General features: G+C 40.4%; 2 protein-coding genes across 6 annotated transcripts in view; both read right to left on the bottom strand.

The window, feature by feature from the left end:
• RICTOR (RPTOR independent companion of MTOR complex 2) overlaps window positions 1-3,021 on the bottom strand; it is a 90,454-nt gene extending 87,433 nt beyond the window's left edge. For all 3 annotated transcript variants that reach the window (XM_030511744.1, XM_030511745.1, XM_032919636.1), the window contains exons 1-2: window positions 2,859-3,021; window positions 2,651-2,698 (exon numbers count right to left, since the gene is read on the bottom strand). In XM_030511744.1, coding sequence (XP_030367604.1) covers window positions 2,651-2,698; window positions 2,859-2,907 — 97 coding nt within the window. In that variant the 5' untranslated portion in view covers window positions 2,908-3,021. The remainder of the gene's footprint in view (window positions 1-2,650; window positions 2,699-2,858) is intronic.
• Window positions 3,022-12,824: 9,803 nt separating this feature from the next.
• The window catches only part of FYB1 (FYN binding protein 1), a 46,351-nt gene continuing 42,553 nt past the window's right edge, over window positions 12,825-16,622 (bottom strand). For all 3 annotated transcript variants that reach the window (XM_030469688.1, XM_030469687.1, XM_030469689.1), the window contains 3 exons: window positions 15,640-15,673; window positions 14,462-14,493; window positions 12,825-14,346 (listed from right to left, as the gene is read on the bottom strand). In XM_030469688.1, the coding sequence (XP_030325548.1) occupies window positions 14,324-14,346; window positions 14,462-14,493; window positions 15,640-15,673 (89 nt within the window). In that variant the 3' untranslated portion in view covers window positions 12,825-14,323. The remainder of the gene's footprint in view (window positions 14,347-14,461; window positions 14,494-15,639; window positions 15,674-16,622) is intronic.

Here is a 16,622-nt window from a genome sequence, read left to right as displayed (position 1 = left end):
CAAACCAATGAGAAACAGCAAACCATAGACCTTACATTATAATCTTTATCCAGAGTAGTCTTACACACAGGAGTTCACACACACATATAATCACAATGCACCATTACATAAAATGTCTTTCATAAACATTATTATACACCATTTTTAAAATGGCAGGGCACCAAGAAGGCTCTAAAGAGTGAAACCCTACTATACAAGCCATGGTCAACATGGTGAGTCCTGGGAAAACATGGGCAACCCTCAAACTACAGCAGCAAAGGAAAGAGCAAACAAAAAGCACACAGAGAAAGGTAGATAAGCTCTACAAGCAGCAAAGCATTCCCCCAGCCTTACTGCACAAAAAGCCAGGAAGAAGTAGAACCTGAAGCAGCACAAACAGGGCTAACACCCTCCCCATCTATTATTAGTTCTGAAATACTTAATAACAGCACTGGCCTTTTGCATGGAAAGACTGTAATTAGTATACAGTCCACAGGTATGGACTAGTGAAGATCTAACTTGTATGCTAAGTCATGTCTGCCAAGCCATCACTAATAGCAATCTGTTCAAAACAAGGCAATACCAACATAATTTCACATGTTTGTAATAAAGTGGACACTATAACTAGAACCATATGTCTGAGGCACTGTTTATGGTGATTCTCTACTTTGCCCAAATCAGATATTTCATGTTAATCAAAACAAAGTTCAGCTGACTGGGGAAACAAAAACCACTAGAATATTCTTTAAAGTTACAGAAAACATGAGCCCTGTGGAAAACTATGTGATTCGCTCAACACAGTGAATCAGATCAGTGTATTGTCAGTACAGAATGAGGCTAGCAATTTAAAATATTTAAAATAATCACTTATGTAACTACTGCAACAGCTGGAAAAAAACCCAAACACTGTGCTCAGTGTGGAAATCAAGTTATGATCTAGCCTAGTTAACGTCCTGCTGAGACTTTTTAACTTCTTACTTTTGCTTTCTCTTTAAAATGAGGTTAATACCTACCATGGATAGCTATATGACTACTGATCAGTCAGCTGTAGTTTCTCTGACAAAAACCCAAAACCCCTACTTTTTTGATACTTGGTTCACAACTAAATATAAAGCAGCTTGTTAATCAATTGGAACTACCACAATATTTTTTTTTAAATAGGGGCTATATGCAGTCACAATGCAAAACAGCTTTTTTTTCTATTGTATTTAAAAATTATTTTGCATCTTACCCGAGAGCCTCTTTTATAATATGATACACATGAAGTAGTTGCGCTGCTACTACTACAGTCTCATGGAATCAGTAGGTGGCTGAAAACACCTCATGGCAAAAATCAACACAGTATGTCACTAACCCAGTCATGTCCATTTGGAGATAGGGTGGGAGGAGACGTAAGAGTCCATTTCTTTAAACTGAAAAAACCTCAGCACTTTTCCCAGGAACAAAAATGTACTTGCAAACATGACATGTACACAGAGACACAGCTTTCAGCCCATGGCAAAACTGCTTAATAAAAAAAAATTCTAAACACTTATCATACTGACGGAAAAAAGTAGAGGTGGAATTGTTGGTACAGCCTCTTACTAAGCTGAAAACTTTATCGATGCTGCTAATATTTGTACTTCCTTTACATTTCACAGTCGTCTCATTGATTCTATCACTTCCCTGCCTACTTCCTCATAAAATGGACCTATTCAGGATAGCTGCAGTCCTGCATCTCCTGAAGCAGAACAGTTATACTACAACGATCAAATTTATTCCCTCCCTCAGATCAAGATCTTCTGCACCAGGAAAGGTCATTGCTTCTAGTGGGCCAGTTCGTTTTCTGCATTTTATTCACCTCCTTGAGAGGGTCTAACCCTTACCTTGGCCCTCAGCAAGGAAAGATGAACTAAATATTTGAGTAGGAAACGAGTTCCTATTTGCCTGAGACGAAACCAGTTGGTGTGTAGCAGATGTTATTGTTTCTTCCTTCCTCTTATCTGTGTCCCTGTTCCTCCCCATACATCCGAGATTAGTGGAGGATGTTTGGAACAATCTAACAAGTAAACGGGAGATAAGTGCCTTCTGGTGTTAGAGCAAGCAGCTCACGGCAAGCACCGTGGCCAGTCGGCCTAGGACAGGCAGGGGTCTACGACAAGGGATGGCGGCAGGTCCAGCCCCACCGCAGAGGTGCTCCCCCGAGCCGCAGGGCCCGACCCGCCGAGCGGACCGGCGGCCGGAGGGAGCCCCGGCGGCGAGGCCGACGGCTGCGGGGCGGGCAGTCCCGCGCGGGACGGCAGCTGTAAACAGACAGCACGGTGTACAACGCACAGCCTCGTGTGGAAACAACCCCAGGAGCGGCCGGAGAGCCGCTGCCTACAGAAGGGGGCTCCGCTCGCCTGCGGCCAGGGACGGCCAGCCCTACGGCCCCATGGTGCCCGGCGGGGGCTGAGCAGAGGCTTCCACCTACGGGCAGCGCCGCTCACTACAGGCCGCCGGGCAGCCCACCGGCGGCGGGCACCGGCACCCCCCTCCCGCTCCGCCTCCCCCCACCGCCCTCCGGGCCCCCGCGGCCGCCCCGCAGCACCAGGCCGCTCGCCGCCGGCGGCGGCTCCCCCCCGCCCTCCGCCGCGGGCGCGCAGGGAGGGGCAGGCGGCACCCCCGCGCCCCGCCGGCCCCCGGCCCGTACCTCGGCTGAGATCGAGGGAGACGTTCTCCTCGCCGCTGTCGTTCCGACCTGCAGGGACGGGGGGAGAGAAACGCGTTAGGCTGGCGGAGAGGAGGGTGCCAGAGGAGGAGATAGGGAGGAAAAGAAGGGAGGGTGCGGCTGGGCAGCAGCGCGGTGCGAGAGCCGGCGAGGGCACAGCGTGCGGCCGCGGCCCGCCCTGGCCCCTTACCTCGGATGCGGAGGTGCCTCAACGAGCGGGCGCGGAGACTCACCGCCATGTTTACGGCCCCGCAGTCACAACACCGGAAACCTCGCCCGCTCTCGCGAGGAGCAGCCCACGGAGCCGCCGCCACGGCCGGCACCCCCGCGCCGCCCCTCCCCTCCCTCCTTCCCTTCCGCCGCGCCGCGGGGCTGGCTGAGGCGGGGCGGGGCTGGGTCGGGGCGGGCCGGGCCGGGCCGGGCCGGGCGGCATTGGTTGGGCCGCGGGCTCTGCCGCGTTGTAGCGGCGCTGGTGACGCCGATGTGGGGGCTCAAGTAGCGGAGGGCCGGTGAGAGCTCCCGCCCCTCCGGCCTCACCGAGGCGGTCGCGGGCGGCTCCGCCTGTCAGTGCCACGGTTGCCACGGCTCCGAGCGCCGCGGTGGGCACCCTCGGTGGTGAGGGAGAAACAGCGGCCGCCGCCGGGGTTCGCTGCGGGGCTTATCGGGCAGCTCAGCCCCGAGTGGCCGGAGCTGAGAGAGGTCTGACGGGGCTTCCCCGCTGCGCCGCAAAACGTGGCGAACGCCTCCTTGTCCCGAAGAGCTTGCTGTGCTGGGAGCGGGCTTCCTGCATAAACTGTGCTGTCACCACATCAGAAGGTTTTGGTCTGTCAAGTGAAATTACTTTTTTCCCTTTGGTTTTGTTCTTACGAGGTTTGCCCGCTTGGTTTTCCCTTTCTAAGCTGCACTTGTGATGTGATAGTAATTCAAGTGGATGCGGCATGACCATTAGCTTTGTACACCGGGTTTTAATCTGCACTCTGCTTTTTAATGTGTGAAGCAATTAAAAACAGGAAAAAGACTTCTCATTGCTTTCTTGATTTATGCAGGAAAGGTCTCTCTGCAGTCTCAAGCATTGATCTATTTCTTACCTTGATGTTTGTTAAACTTACCTAATACAACGTGTATATATGCAAAAGAAAAAACAAACAACCCTCAGAACTTGAAAAGAAGTCTCGCTACAAGAAACAGTATGCTTACATATACTTGCTCTTGTCCTTTTTAGGCAAAAGTTTAAACGAGGAGGTAGCACCTTACATCATGTCCTGACACTTCAGACAGCCATAGACAAGGCAAGTTCTTGCACACAGGCTTCCAGATTCTCAGGGACAAAAGCAGCAAGTAATAACCAAATTGAAGTGTAGAAGTAGCCAGCTGTACAAAAACAGCTTCACAAGCTCAGGTAATTGTTTTCCTGCTTCGTACTCATGTCATTTTCCATGCTGAGTTTTCCCTTTTCTCTCTTCAGATCTTTCAGTTCAGGTCCTGCATTACTCATAAAGATCTGGTTTTATTAAGTATGCATGGACATTTAAGTTTCATCTCAAAAATTCTAAAGAAGTTTTTATGCTGATTGGTGCATGTCTGAAACATTAATACTCATTTAGGAGATTAAAATAATAATTAACAAAACAAGAGTATAAAAGCTTTCTGGCATATCAGTTCATGACACACGTACAAGAATTTAATGGGAACATGTCAAGTATATTTAATTTAAAATGCAAATTCCAACAACTTTCTTATTTTGATTTTATTTTATATACGAAGATAATGGTCCTGAGGAACCCCAGCTTTACTCAAAATTAAGAGGCCTAAACAGTAAAATATCCATCCATAACACAGGACCAAAGCATAATAAACTTCCTTGATTAATTTCATCAATATGCCTCAGGGCTGTCCTTTAAAATTTCTTGTCCAGGGAACCCTTGGCTTCCTGAAAAATGCCTAATCAACTGTTGCTAGTGGTAGTAATATTGTATCCTGTTTATTACAAATTCTGCTGGAACTGGTTAATTTCACCTAAAGTCTGAAACACCACTAAGCGTTGCGCCACTGTTAAACTTCTGCACTGGATTTGAACGTGTAATCTGCATGTGAAACGCTTTGGACCCTCATGCTAAGCGCTAGTGCCATTCAGCACTTATTTCTTCCCTTACAGATACAGAAGGACACAATGTATTTTAAAAGAAACAGAATATCTTCCAACAAGCGAGGGTAAGAGAGGAGTAATGTTTGAACTCCGGAGTACTCTTGCAGCTTTCTTCCTGCAGACACCTTTTAATAACAGAAATATTTCACTTACTAACTCTAATTCTCTGGGCTCTAGAATTTTAAGTTTTTGTTATGGTGAAATGAAAAATGTCCAGTATGCTCCTCCCATAACTACCACTTAGATACAAGGGAGCTGCTGGGACAAAAAAGAAAGAAGAAAAAAAAAAAAAAAAAGCATGCCAAAAAATGAGTCCAGCCTTGAAAATCCAGCCTTGAAAATGTCATGGTCATTGCTGGTATGAGGACTCCTTGCCCTGTGAGAGTAGAGGACATTTCAGGATCTATTTTTGGAACTTTTTCCATGTTCTGTTCCCCCAAGAATGTGGGGAAAGAATCACAAAAGATTAAATAAAAAATGATAAAGATTCCTTATGTATCAAATTTTCTACATGTTTTCATCAGCCACTGTTGCTCCTGAGTATGCAGGAGGGGAGAAACGCTGAGGCAGGGGGGAGCTATTTTGTGCATTTAGAGGGGGAAATTAATACCAAAGAGAAAACTAGCTTGTTCAGTTGTCTGATGGCTTATCTGTGTCACAAATTACAGTTGATCCAGCGTAAGGTGGCCTCTGATTTATTATTTTTGGTTTTCAGTGCCTAAATAACAATAAACCAAAGTATAATAAATAACGTTAAAGAATGTATGTTTTAATGGCCAAATGGGGAATCAGAATAGTAAAACTTTACCTCTTAGTTTATAATTTTATGTTACTATAACTTCTCTATATAGATAAGTAAGTCTCCCTAAGCCAGGGATATGGTATGAAAGCAGAGTTTCTGTGAGCTGCTGGCATACTTCCTTTCCCACCTGCAAAGCACAATGTAAAAGCACATAACAACAGATCTCCAGTGTCATCTGCAGGTTTGCAGAGGCTCGTTAATCTCAAAACCATATTAAAATGTTTCTATACTCTCAGCGGTGGATGGGGGCTTCTGTACCACAGATGACCATATACTAGTTTGTCCATTTGATGCTGCAAGAATCGCTTGGACTGGTTTTTCTTATGTAAAGAAATCTCAGGCTGTAGAAGTGTCTGGCTCAGCAGAAGCTCAGAGTCAGGTCGAGAAAGGTGCTAGTGGGCATTTGGTTTAGAAGCTCTGCAGTCTGAGACAACCAAATCCAGATCATCACACATTTTTCGGCAGCTAGACAAAGGTGCAATATATCAAATTACATTATTTGGAGTTCTGTACTATCAGTGATCACTCCGAAGTAACACAGAGGCACTAAGCAGACATGCACGATGCCTGGCACCCACATTCTCAGACCTCCAAGTGCTGCATAGTATGTGTACAAGAGTACGAGCCTGCACGCTGCGTCTTCATCCAGTGATACAGAGCAGCCTGTGGGACTGTATCAGACCCACAGTATCAGACTGTATGCAGTCTGATACTGCATATGGTATCAGCTGTAGCTGCAGCTTGTTTGCGTGCTTCCTGTGTGCTTCTTGTGCAATGGAAAGTGCTAGGATCAACTAGAGAGAGGGTTGTGCTGAAAGATTGAAAAGGCAGAGTTTTCAGAGGATGCAGGAAAGGAAACTAGGGGGAAAAGGTGACCCTGCTGGCTGCAGCTTGATCAACATAAATCAAAGTCCTTTAATAAGACATTCTTGAGGTTTATTTTGTGTGTCTCTATAATACAATAATGAGCAGAAATAGGAAAATTCCTTCTTCCTTGTATAAAACCAGCTGCCTCCTGGGAAGAGTGTCTCTTTGACCTGGACCCTGCCAGGGGATCCAAGAAAATATGAACACGTCCAGAGCTTGGTTGAAAACCTAGCAGACCTTGGGATATCAGGAAGGACAGTGGGCTTGAAACACAAGGGCAATGTGAAAGCATGGATATTGCGTTTTACACACATCTGCTCCCTTGGGAATCCAGCTGGCTCATGGGGTTGCTTGGGAAGGACATGGTGACATGGAGATCCTGTAAATATGTGGTGGGACATCTCTGTACAGCCTCACACTGGTCCTGAGCCAAAACTGTCTGGTTTGGCCAGAGTGACAGAAAAGACCATCAGCATCCAGTGCCCAGGGATATTTTTTTCCTGGCACTGCTTTAAGTGATTGATACGGGTGTAGGTATTGTGCCTCTGCTGTGTCTGGGTATAGGCAAGGGTGGGGGGTTGCCAAACTGCTCAGATTGGGGCATTGCAGAGAATAAGTGAAGCAAAGAAGACCCTAGTGGGTAACCACTAGGTCTAGGTGGATGCTGAATATTTTTTGTTGAACTTTTGAGCCATGTGTTGATTTTTTGATTTGCCCCTTTTGGTCTCATGTTTACCAATCAGCTTTTTCTGTAAGGGACAATTTGCAGTTTGCTCTCCAGAGAGGCTGCTTCCACTGGGTTTGCTTTTTGGGATGTGGTTGTGCTCCTGGCTGATGTGGCATAGTCCTAATATTTTCCTGTGCTAGCCTTTTCAATAGGTGTATTTCTGCATATGTTTTTATGGAAAAGGAGTTCTGTAGGTAATATTTTAAGTATCAGTAATACAAATTGCAAAAGCAATGTGATTTAGCTAAAGAAAAAACAATTCCTAACACAATGTTAATCTCAGTAAATATTTTTTTCTGGAATTGCTCTGATTTTGAAAAACAGCATAATCTAAGTTAATTCATTAATATAGTACCCTTAAGTCCAGCTAGAAATAAAAACTAGCAGTAAAAATCTGAACTAATTGCAAAGAGGTGAAATGTTAATATTCCTTCAGTATCCAGAAAAGGAAGACATTAGAAAAACGAACATACAGCGCATGGCAGAAAAGTATGAAGAGTAGCAATAAGTGTCAAACTAAAGCAACAACAACCAGCTGCAAAATAACAGAATGTCAAGTGATGCAGCAAGTCTTCCTGATTAACTAGGCAGGTTGCTAACTAGATTGTTAATTAGTGCAACCTCACACGCAGGCACCCGTTCATGTAAGATTGTTCACAGCATTCTGCGCTGCGTAATCCTATTGAAGCTGTGAAAAGCAACAGGTGTTGAGTTTGGGTATGGTCGGCATATTAATTAGGCCTGAGGAAAAAATCTTTAAAAACCACAGATGTTAAGTGTTTCAGGCCAAATAAGCTTCGGCAATAGTGCTGGAGCTGTATGTAAGGATAATTTGTCACTATTGAATTCAAAATCCATGTGGCGGCAGAAGACACTTTTTTGTGGGTCTTCATGGTCTTTTTTTTTTTTTCTTTTTTTTCTTTTTTTTTTTTAATTTAACATTAACATTGTCCTTGGGCATGGGCTGGCAAAGGCTGGCTAACATTTTAATAGCGATGCTGTTATACATCATGGTATCCATATTGAAATATTTGGATATCTGAGATGCTCAGCAGTCAGTGGATATCATTAGAACAGGCTTCATTCCCTTAGATGGCTGCTAGCAAGTAGATGGCTATGAATATAGGAGCAGAAAAAGGAATGGGGTAGAAAATACATTCTTTTATCTTTTTTCTTTTTTATTAAACTATAAATAAATTTAAATAATTTAAATTTATTTACATATATCATCCCAATTTAAGTACTGAACACACCCCCCCCCCCAAAATACTGAGGGTAGAAGGAAGGTATGTTTGGCCTGACTTAAAATGCTGTGGGATAAACAGTGTAGAACACAAATTACAAGAATTCTAAGTCTTCTCAGTGGTTGGTGACTCATAAAACCTCTGCTGGTGTCACCCACAGAGTTAGGAATCTTGCACAAAAAAAAAAAAAAAAAAAAAGAGCGTTTAAACAGAGCAGCTTTTAAAAAAGGGATAAAAATGAAAGTGCCAGGGGCAGGAATGCAGAAGTAGGGGAACAGTTTAGAAGGGTAAAAAGAGAAAGGAACAAGGAAGCACAAAAGCAAATGGCAGAACAGCATGGTCAGAGGAAGAAGGAAAAGAGGAATAATTATTGGGAACAGGAAGTAATAGAGAAAACAAGTAGAAGAGTACAGAGAACTTCTCAGGTGGTGAAAGGAGGCAATGAGAACACAAAAAGAAGGGTGTCTTTGGATCAATACAGAAGAAGAAACTGGTCTTACCTGCATGAGATGGAAGGTGTGTGACAGCATTGTCCAGGGCAGGAGAACTTGAGAGAAGCTGAGATGCAGGAGAGGGCAAGGGAGCTTGGCAGTGTGTCCCTTCTGTCATCAAGAAAAGGGGACGGGAGTCCTGGTTTCTGTGTCTCTGGGTTGTGTACGTTTTCCACCTGAAGCTCACCCACACGCAAATGAGGGATCAGGCAGCTTTTCCTGCTAAGACCTTGAAAATCAGGAATGGGGCCAAAAAAAGAATTAAACGGCAGGAAAATAAGTCAGTGCTGATTTTTCTTTTCTTTGTCTGTCTCATGATGCTTGAGCTGCAGGATTTGGCAATATTAATGAAGTAATGCAAATCGTATAATGTTTCTTAAAACCCTTGGTATCCATCTAATTCACATTTCATTCACATTTGTGTTGACGTTTTGCATACTTCCTTTTTGCCTAACAGTGAATGCTTTAAGTTTAAGCAATATTTATGTGTCAGTGTGTTAAGAAAGAAAATAAACATAGTTTCCCATATTCTTTTCAACGAGGCCCACAATATAAAAAGCCTCGAGCAAGAAACTCTATACTTTTAATAACGACTTAATCCTCTCAAAGTGCTTTAGAAGGCGGCAAGTGGAGATAATTTAACAAACTTTACGTATGTTCAGGAGCCAGCTAGCTACGATGAAAGACAGAGAAGAAAGGCTTTGTGAGATCATTGCAATTTTGCTCCACCCAGCCAGAGAAGGGGACCTGGGGCTACCACGCTGCTTGTTCTGCACAACACTATGACATGCTGCAGTGTCCTTCTGCAGTGTCGTGGCTAACTCTCTGATGTGGCACAGAGATACCTTCCAGCTGGCTTCAGTGATGGAAACTGCTTAGGGTGACCCCTCAGCTGCACCCCTACCTTGTTTCTTAGCCCGGCTAAGTAGTCAAGGTGGCAAACTTGGAAGGCTTAGCTGCAATCCTGCTTGAATGGCTTCTGATAAATAAGTTAATCCTTTCAGAACTGGTTTGGGTGTCTCAGCCTGGCGTATCCCCAAACCATATACACGGAAGGTTTTAATTCTGGCAAAAGCCATAGACCTGACTCAAAACCATATATATAGGCCAACAAACTTGCTGTTGACATGTAGGTTGGGTGTAAGTGAAGGGGACAGCTAAAAACATCGGTGTTATCAGCATTGTTCTCAGGCTAAATTCGAAAACACAGCACTGCACCAGCTACTAAGAAGGAGAAAAATAACTGCTACAGCTGAACCCAGGACAACCACTCAATTCTAGAATTTGTCCCCAGTTTTTATGAAGTTTCAGAATGTAATGTGACCTATTACTTAAATTAACTTTTAATCAGTATCCCTTATTTGCCCTCTTTTTATTACTGTAAGCACGGTATATTTAAAATACACATTTGGAATGCTAATACTTTTTAAACACAAAGAGTTTTCAATCTTCTCTTTGTGTTTAACCACAAGTAGAGGCAAAGAGATGGGAAATTGTGAGAGTCTTAATCTTGGAAAGTACTAAAAATATAATTAATTTGGCTTTAGCTGTTTGTTTTAATATCCAGGATTAATGGATATGTGCCACAAATTGTTTTCTGTTTGTGCCTTCCTTTCATATATTAAAAGCAGGGATAAAATATTTTCCTCTCTCACAATATAAATCCATTACTATTCCTAGGAAATCTGAGATATCATTGTGATGAATGCCATGAGAAACTAATTCTGGGTGCAGCATGGGCTTGAGAAGTTTTGCACTAAATAGAGGAGTGGCCAGAAACTGAATCAGCAGGGCTGAACAACTGCCTTTTCTGTTCACTTTCATCCAGCCCATGCACTAAATGAGGCGGGGATCCTATGGAAAAAAGTACTGAGACCTCACATAATTACAGACTGTGCACACAGTTAAAGACGCATCCACACAAGGAGGCAGAGTGGAGGCTGTGCAAATACAAACTAATTTTTTGCACCTCCTACCATTTGAGTGCTTCACTTTGAAGAAAAGATACATGCAACAGCTTTTCCATGTAGGATGGTCTGGAGCTGCTGTACAGAAGTCCGTTTAAAGGTCCACTAGTTTCTTCAGAGGTTGTCTTACTTGACATAAAATATACACATCCAGAGATACACATATGTGTACACACAAACATGTTTACACCTGTACCTGTCATGAAGTAATGTTGTGGGGATGGGTAATATAATTCACACAGTGAATCTAGGTTCCTCCACTGAGTTTCCTTCCCCTCACTAAAGCACTGATCTTCACATCTGAGGCGGATTGTGCAACAAGATCGCACATAGAGGAGTTTTGTTACCACGGTGGGAGGAGTAGCCAAGGGATCTGCAATTATGTGGATCGGGAATATAAACCTCTTACACAGGAATGCACAGGAGATCAGCTGCATTCCTGCAGCCCAGAGCCTGTGCTAACAGCAGAGAAATGCTCTAAAGCTCCTGAATTAGAGAAGCCTTTTTTGCCCTCCCAGTTTTGGTTTTGCTTAGCCTGTTTACTGGTGCAGCATAGAGGTACAACACAGATGAAAACAGCTCTGTTTACCATAGCTGTGGTGTTCATGCTGAAGTCTAATTTTTATGTCAATATTTTGATGTTTTCACTACTGAATGTTTTAGCAGGCAAAGCCAAATACTCCAGGATTATAGACTGAGTCTGAGGAGGGAAAAATCTGAGAGAGAACAGTTCTCCTTTTCTTTCTTTATATATGTCCTTCAAAAGATAACAGAATAAATTACAGGTGAGAAGCCCTTAAAACACAGACTTTATTAAACTCGCTAAGTATAGATTTTCCTGCTTGGATGATTTTCTGCTTACATTTCACTTTTTGGATAGTAATTACTGACAAAGAAATGCCACATTGTAGTTATGCTGCCGGCAAAGTTGATTTTCATTCTCCTAGCTACTTGGTGATAATTTTCAGAAGTTACTGTTTAGCTACTCTTGTTCTACTTTGTCAGAAAATGGTGCACTCACATTTTTTGTCAAAAAGCACATTTTTATTCAGAAGAGAGAAAAAAATGCATCCAGTTAACAGCATTGGTAAAATAATGAAAAAATACACAATACAGTAATTTTTCAGTGTATAGTACCTTATAAATACATTTATAGACCCTGTAACAACCACATTATATTTGATCTGTGCAAACAATACACAGATTTTTAGCTTGAAGAATCTTATGATTATTTCTTTTCATTATTTAATGTATCGTATGACAAATCCAGTCAGTATATTCAGTAAGGAAACACAATACCTACAACACACCTCAAGGCTAAGAATATTAAAAGCTATTAAAAATATATGACTGAAAAATCTCACAAAGAATAAAATTCACTTTTTCAGGGAGACAAAAGAGGTTTGTGTTCTACTGAAGTCCTTTAATACAAGATAGATAAACTATACTCAAAAGGGAAGTTCCTTTGTTGGTCTTAGTGCAACACGTGAAATTTACTATCAGTTAAAACTGACACGAGACTGGGCATATATGCTAGAATTTAACACCAACTCTTTTTGAGACAACTAACTGTGTAAAACTAACAAGTGATTGTGTATTTCTAGATGTCTGCCTTCCACCTCAGTTCTTTGGTGTATCAGTACTTTGATGCAGATACCCTCTTGAATGCCCCTGAAAAATAAATAAACCACCAGCAGCAACATAGTCAAATAGCCAAATGCATTCATTGCACTTCATATAATAAGGTCATTTTTAAAATTTGGGTGCTGGTGCCGATGTTTACACAGAAAATCAGTATTTCTGTGCCTGGATGCTGGTTTGAATAACAAATATAGAACAGGAAGCTCAAGTTTGCATATAGCTTTTCAGTGTATTACAAGTGATTTTAAATACAGTATAAAACAGCTTATAGGCTACTATCTCAACAGTTAATTTTATGTTTGATATCCCCATAGCATTATACCTCCTTCAAGATTCACTGTATTTTGAATCATCAGTAAAAGGCACTTGTGTAAGATGAAATCTCAGCACCACTGAAGGTAAGACCAAAGCTCACTGACTTCAACAGAACCAAAAATTTTCTGATTATAAGCTAAACTTGCTAGTTTGCTACATTGCACTGGTTTTCACAGTGTACTTTGCTTCCCTTGAGGATTATAGGATACTTTATTATCAAGAGGAGTTGTTTACACTGATCCAGCCACATTGGTTATTACACGTTTTTGATTATCTTGCACTACAGAAAAAGCATCACACATTAAAAGTATACATTCCATTTTCTGCGTATGCTCACCCTCTTTATTGGGAGTTCACTATAACTGTCTTTTGATTTCCAGTGAGTTCAGATATATAAGTGCAAAGTGATACTTATGATTCATTGTTCATTTTACTTTCATTTGGTACTTGTTCTTTCAGAGAACAGCATCACAATGATTCTTAGGAATAAATGTTGTTTCTATACTCTCATTCAGCCAAGTCTAGTATAAAATATAGTACTTAGATGTAAAAGTTATTATCAAAATATGTATTTAATCTAGAAGTGATTTTCCATCAATTTATCATCAGTTTATAGGTCCATTTTAATGCCTAAATTACTATAGTGGCAACAGCAACATATCTGCAAACTAAACAGAAACTAAATCTTAACCTAAATATTCTGAATATATTTTGAGCAATGCTATACTATAATCTATAGTCTATACTATGCTGTTCTATAGTTTATATCTCAGAGTGCTGTGTGTAAGACAGATAGCATTGTTACTAATTTACTGTTAGTCAAAAAGTACTTACAGAATGGTCAAATAAACCTTAGAGAATGATATTCTATCATTAGCACAACATAGAAAAAGAAACTTGAGCAATAATGGTACATGGCTGTACATGTCAGTGTAGCTAACGCTATTGCGGTTGGAGTGGCAAGTCAGCAATGTATTGTCTTCTCTGGTGCCCACTTTTGATTTCCTGTTTTCACAACAGGATGTTATCACCAAAGGAAGCACTTCTTTTCAGGATACTGTCCTCCCCAGAGTGGCAGTCTCTGGTGTTTAATAGACCAGAGCCAGAGTAAAACCTGTTCCCAGGGCTTTTTCTCATCTGTATCCTTCATAGACCTGAACTAGCCTCTCTGGGTATAGCTAATTGAAGATAATCATAAATGTGGAAAGAAAGTGGAAAATGGTAACCTTAACTTTAGCTCATATTCCCTGAATTTTATTTGCTCAGATAAATGGCAATACAAATTTCATACAAAGCAAGGAATGAAAGAACCCTGAAATCCTAAAGAAAGTTTAATTGTACATTTAGAAGAGTTAACTTGTAATCAGCTTTAGTGACTTCTCTCGCTTCCACAATTAGCAAGTCTGAAATAGATTTTGATCTTCAATGAACCTCTTACTTGCATAAAATTCTGCCTCAGTCATTATCATAGACGCAATCTGAAATGGAAATAAAATGCAAAAATATTAGTATTGTGTAGTATTTCAACTCGAGAATAAAGTTATTTGGTGTAATTTAATACTGTTATTGTATTGTTTGAAATGTTCAACATACCATCTCCAATATCATCGTAAATCTCTCCATCACTGTAAGTTAAAAAAAGAAAAATAATGTATGTAAAAAATTGAGATGTCAGATCATAGAATCAGAATGATTTGGGTTGATATTACTACTTGCATGCAGATACGAACTAGTGTAGCGGTATGATGCAGACATGCTATGAAGTAATTAATTTGCTAATTAGGAAAGTGCAATCTTTGTGTAACAGTATAGTGTTGAACAAGATGGTCATGTCAAAAGATTTTCAGTAAAGGGTAGAGCTGGATACATTTCTAACATGCAAGGCTTGTTTTATTAAAAGTTTTTTAATTGAGCTTTTAAGTAGCTATTCTAAAAAACTCATAGAGATACTGCCATAAAAAAATGCTTACTGACTTTCTTAAAATGAAAACCAGAAAAGATGAGTAAAAAAAATCATTATGCCCTTAAAATTTGTATTTGTTTCTATATTTGGCAATGCCATAATGGTTTTGGAGGAGCAGCTATTTAGGTGATGAATTTAGGTAATGTTGATAAATTATTCATGCCTGTGAATTTTCAAAATATGTCAGTTAGATACATGAATAGGCCCATGGAAGCCAATAAGGCTATTTATACATAAAAGAAATGTGTGAATAAGTGTTTGCAGGCCTAAATTCTAAAAGTGACGTCTGATTTGATGTTTAAGGGTCTAACATAAAGCCCATTGAAGGAAATTGAATGACATTGTCCGATGAGAGTTTTGGATTAGAACTTAAAAGCTCAACTCCATGCAATTATTTGGAGCAACACTGGGCCAAATCTGCTCAATCCCAATGTGACTGAAATAATATTAAACCTAAAGAAAAATTGGTCTGTGGTAGTTAAACAGTTGAAAATGGCATCAACACACTTAATCCCAGTAACGTGCCATTCAGTAATAGATTCTAGTACTAATAATGTTTAATTTGTGTATTTTTTCATGATTTAAACCAGAGTTTATGGTTAAGCGATGAGGAATGGAGACCTGGAAACTTTCCAGCATGGATTTGTGTGACTAATTCTTGAGAAATTTAAACGCCATTAAAATAAATGAATTTGCAGGACTAGAATGACATACTAAAATAATTGCATTTCCACTTTTATTTAACAAACAGTTTAGAACAAAATTGAGTGTTACAACAAGTTTTTCAAATAGATAACTTTGTACTTACTTCTGAACTAAATCGCTTCTCAGAACATAGCCATCTGTAAAATTGAAATATATATGTATTTAAGTTAAATTTAAATATTCATATTATTCCATTGCTAGCACTAGTGAAATACAGTTTTTCTCTTTTAGCTATTTCAGATGGAAAGACATAATAGATGGATAACAACATACAATAGATATATACTTCAGGAAATTTCTCCAATGGCAAATTTTAGTTTTAATTATTATTTGCTTGTTTAACATAGCTTGGTGCCTTAGATAGGGAATCAGAATACTACAGTAGCTCCAAGACCAGTTAGATGACTACTGTGCTAGGTACCTCACATATTCATAAAATCTCATTTCTCTTGTTTTGCTGCAGTAGTTTCCATTGTGTACAAAATTAGTGCTCAAAGGAGGAAATAGTAATACAGTTTGTGTGAGATTAGGTTTTCATCTTATATTTTAGTTTCCTGGCTGCATGAGAGAGGTGTGAGACAATAACTATTGACACAAAATACAGTACAGTTCATGAATTGTAGCACAAAAAGGTGGTATAATACTAACCACATAATATTTATACTAATAAAACCCAGAAATATGTATATAGGACAAAATGTCTTTCAAGATGTATACACCAATTAATCATTAACTGTATTACATTGATAAGGTCTGTTTATATAGATAATGGAAATACCTTAGAAAAGATGCTCACTAGCTAAATAGTTTATTACTCTGCTGCATTACTAATTAAATAAGATAAAACTGCACATATTCTTCTTCAATATATCTAATCTCTTGGAAAAAATGCTTGCTATCTTTGGTAAAAGATATCTACAGAAATAGTTGTCAGTTGGTGTAACATACAAGCAAAGAGAAAGCTGCAATAGTAATTACATATTTGTAGGTAAACATTAGTATGTTGATACAAAATTAGGACAGTGCTAAAGGAGAAATGCGATCTTGTGTTATATTTGAAATTACTACATAAGTTTCCTTCTTTTA

This window comes from Strigops habroptila, chromosome Z (assembly GCF_004027225.2).
Source record: "Strigops habroptila isolate Jane chromosome Z, bStrHab1.2.pri, whole genome shotgun sequence".
Lineage (NCBI taxonomy): Eukaryota > Metazoa > Chordata > Aves > Psittaciformes > Psittacidae > Strigops > Strigops habroptila.
This window is presented reverse-complemented; position numbering and strand designations above follow the sequence as displayed.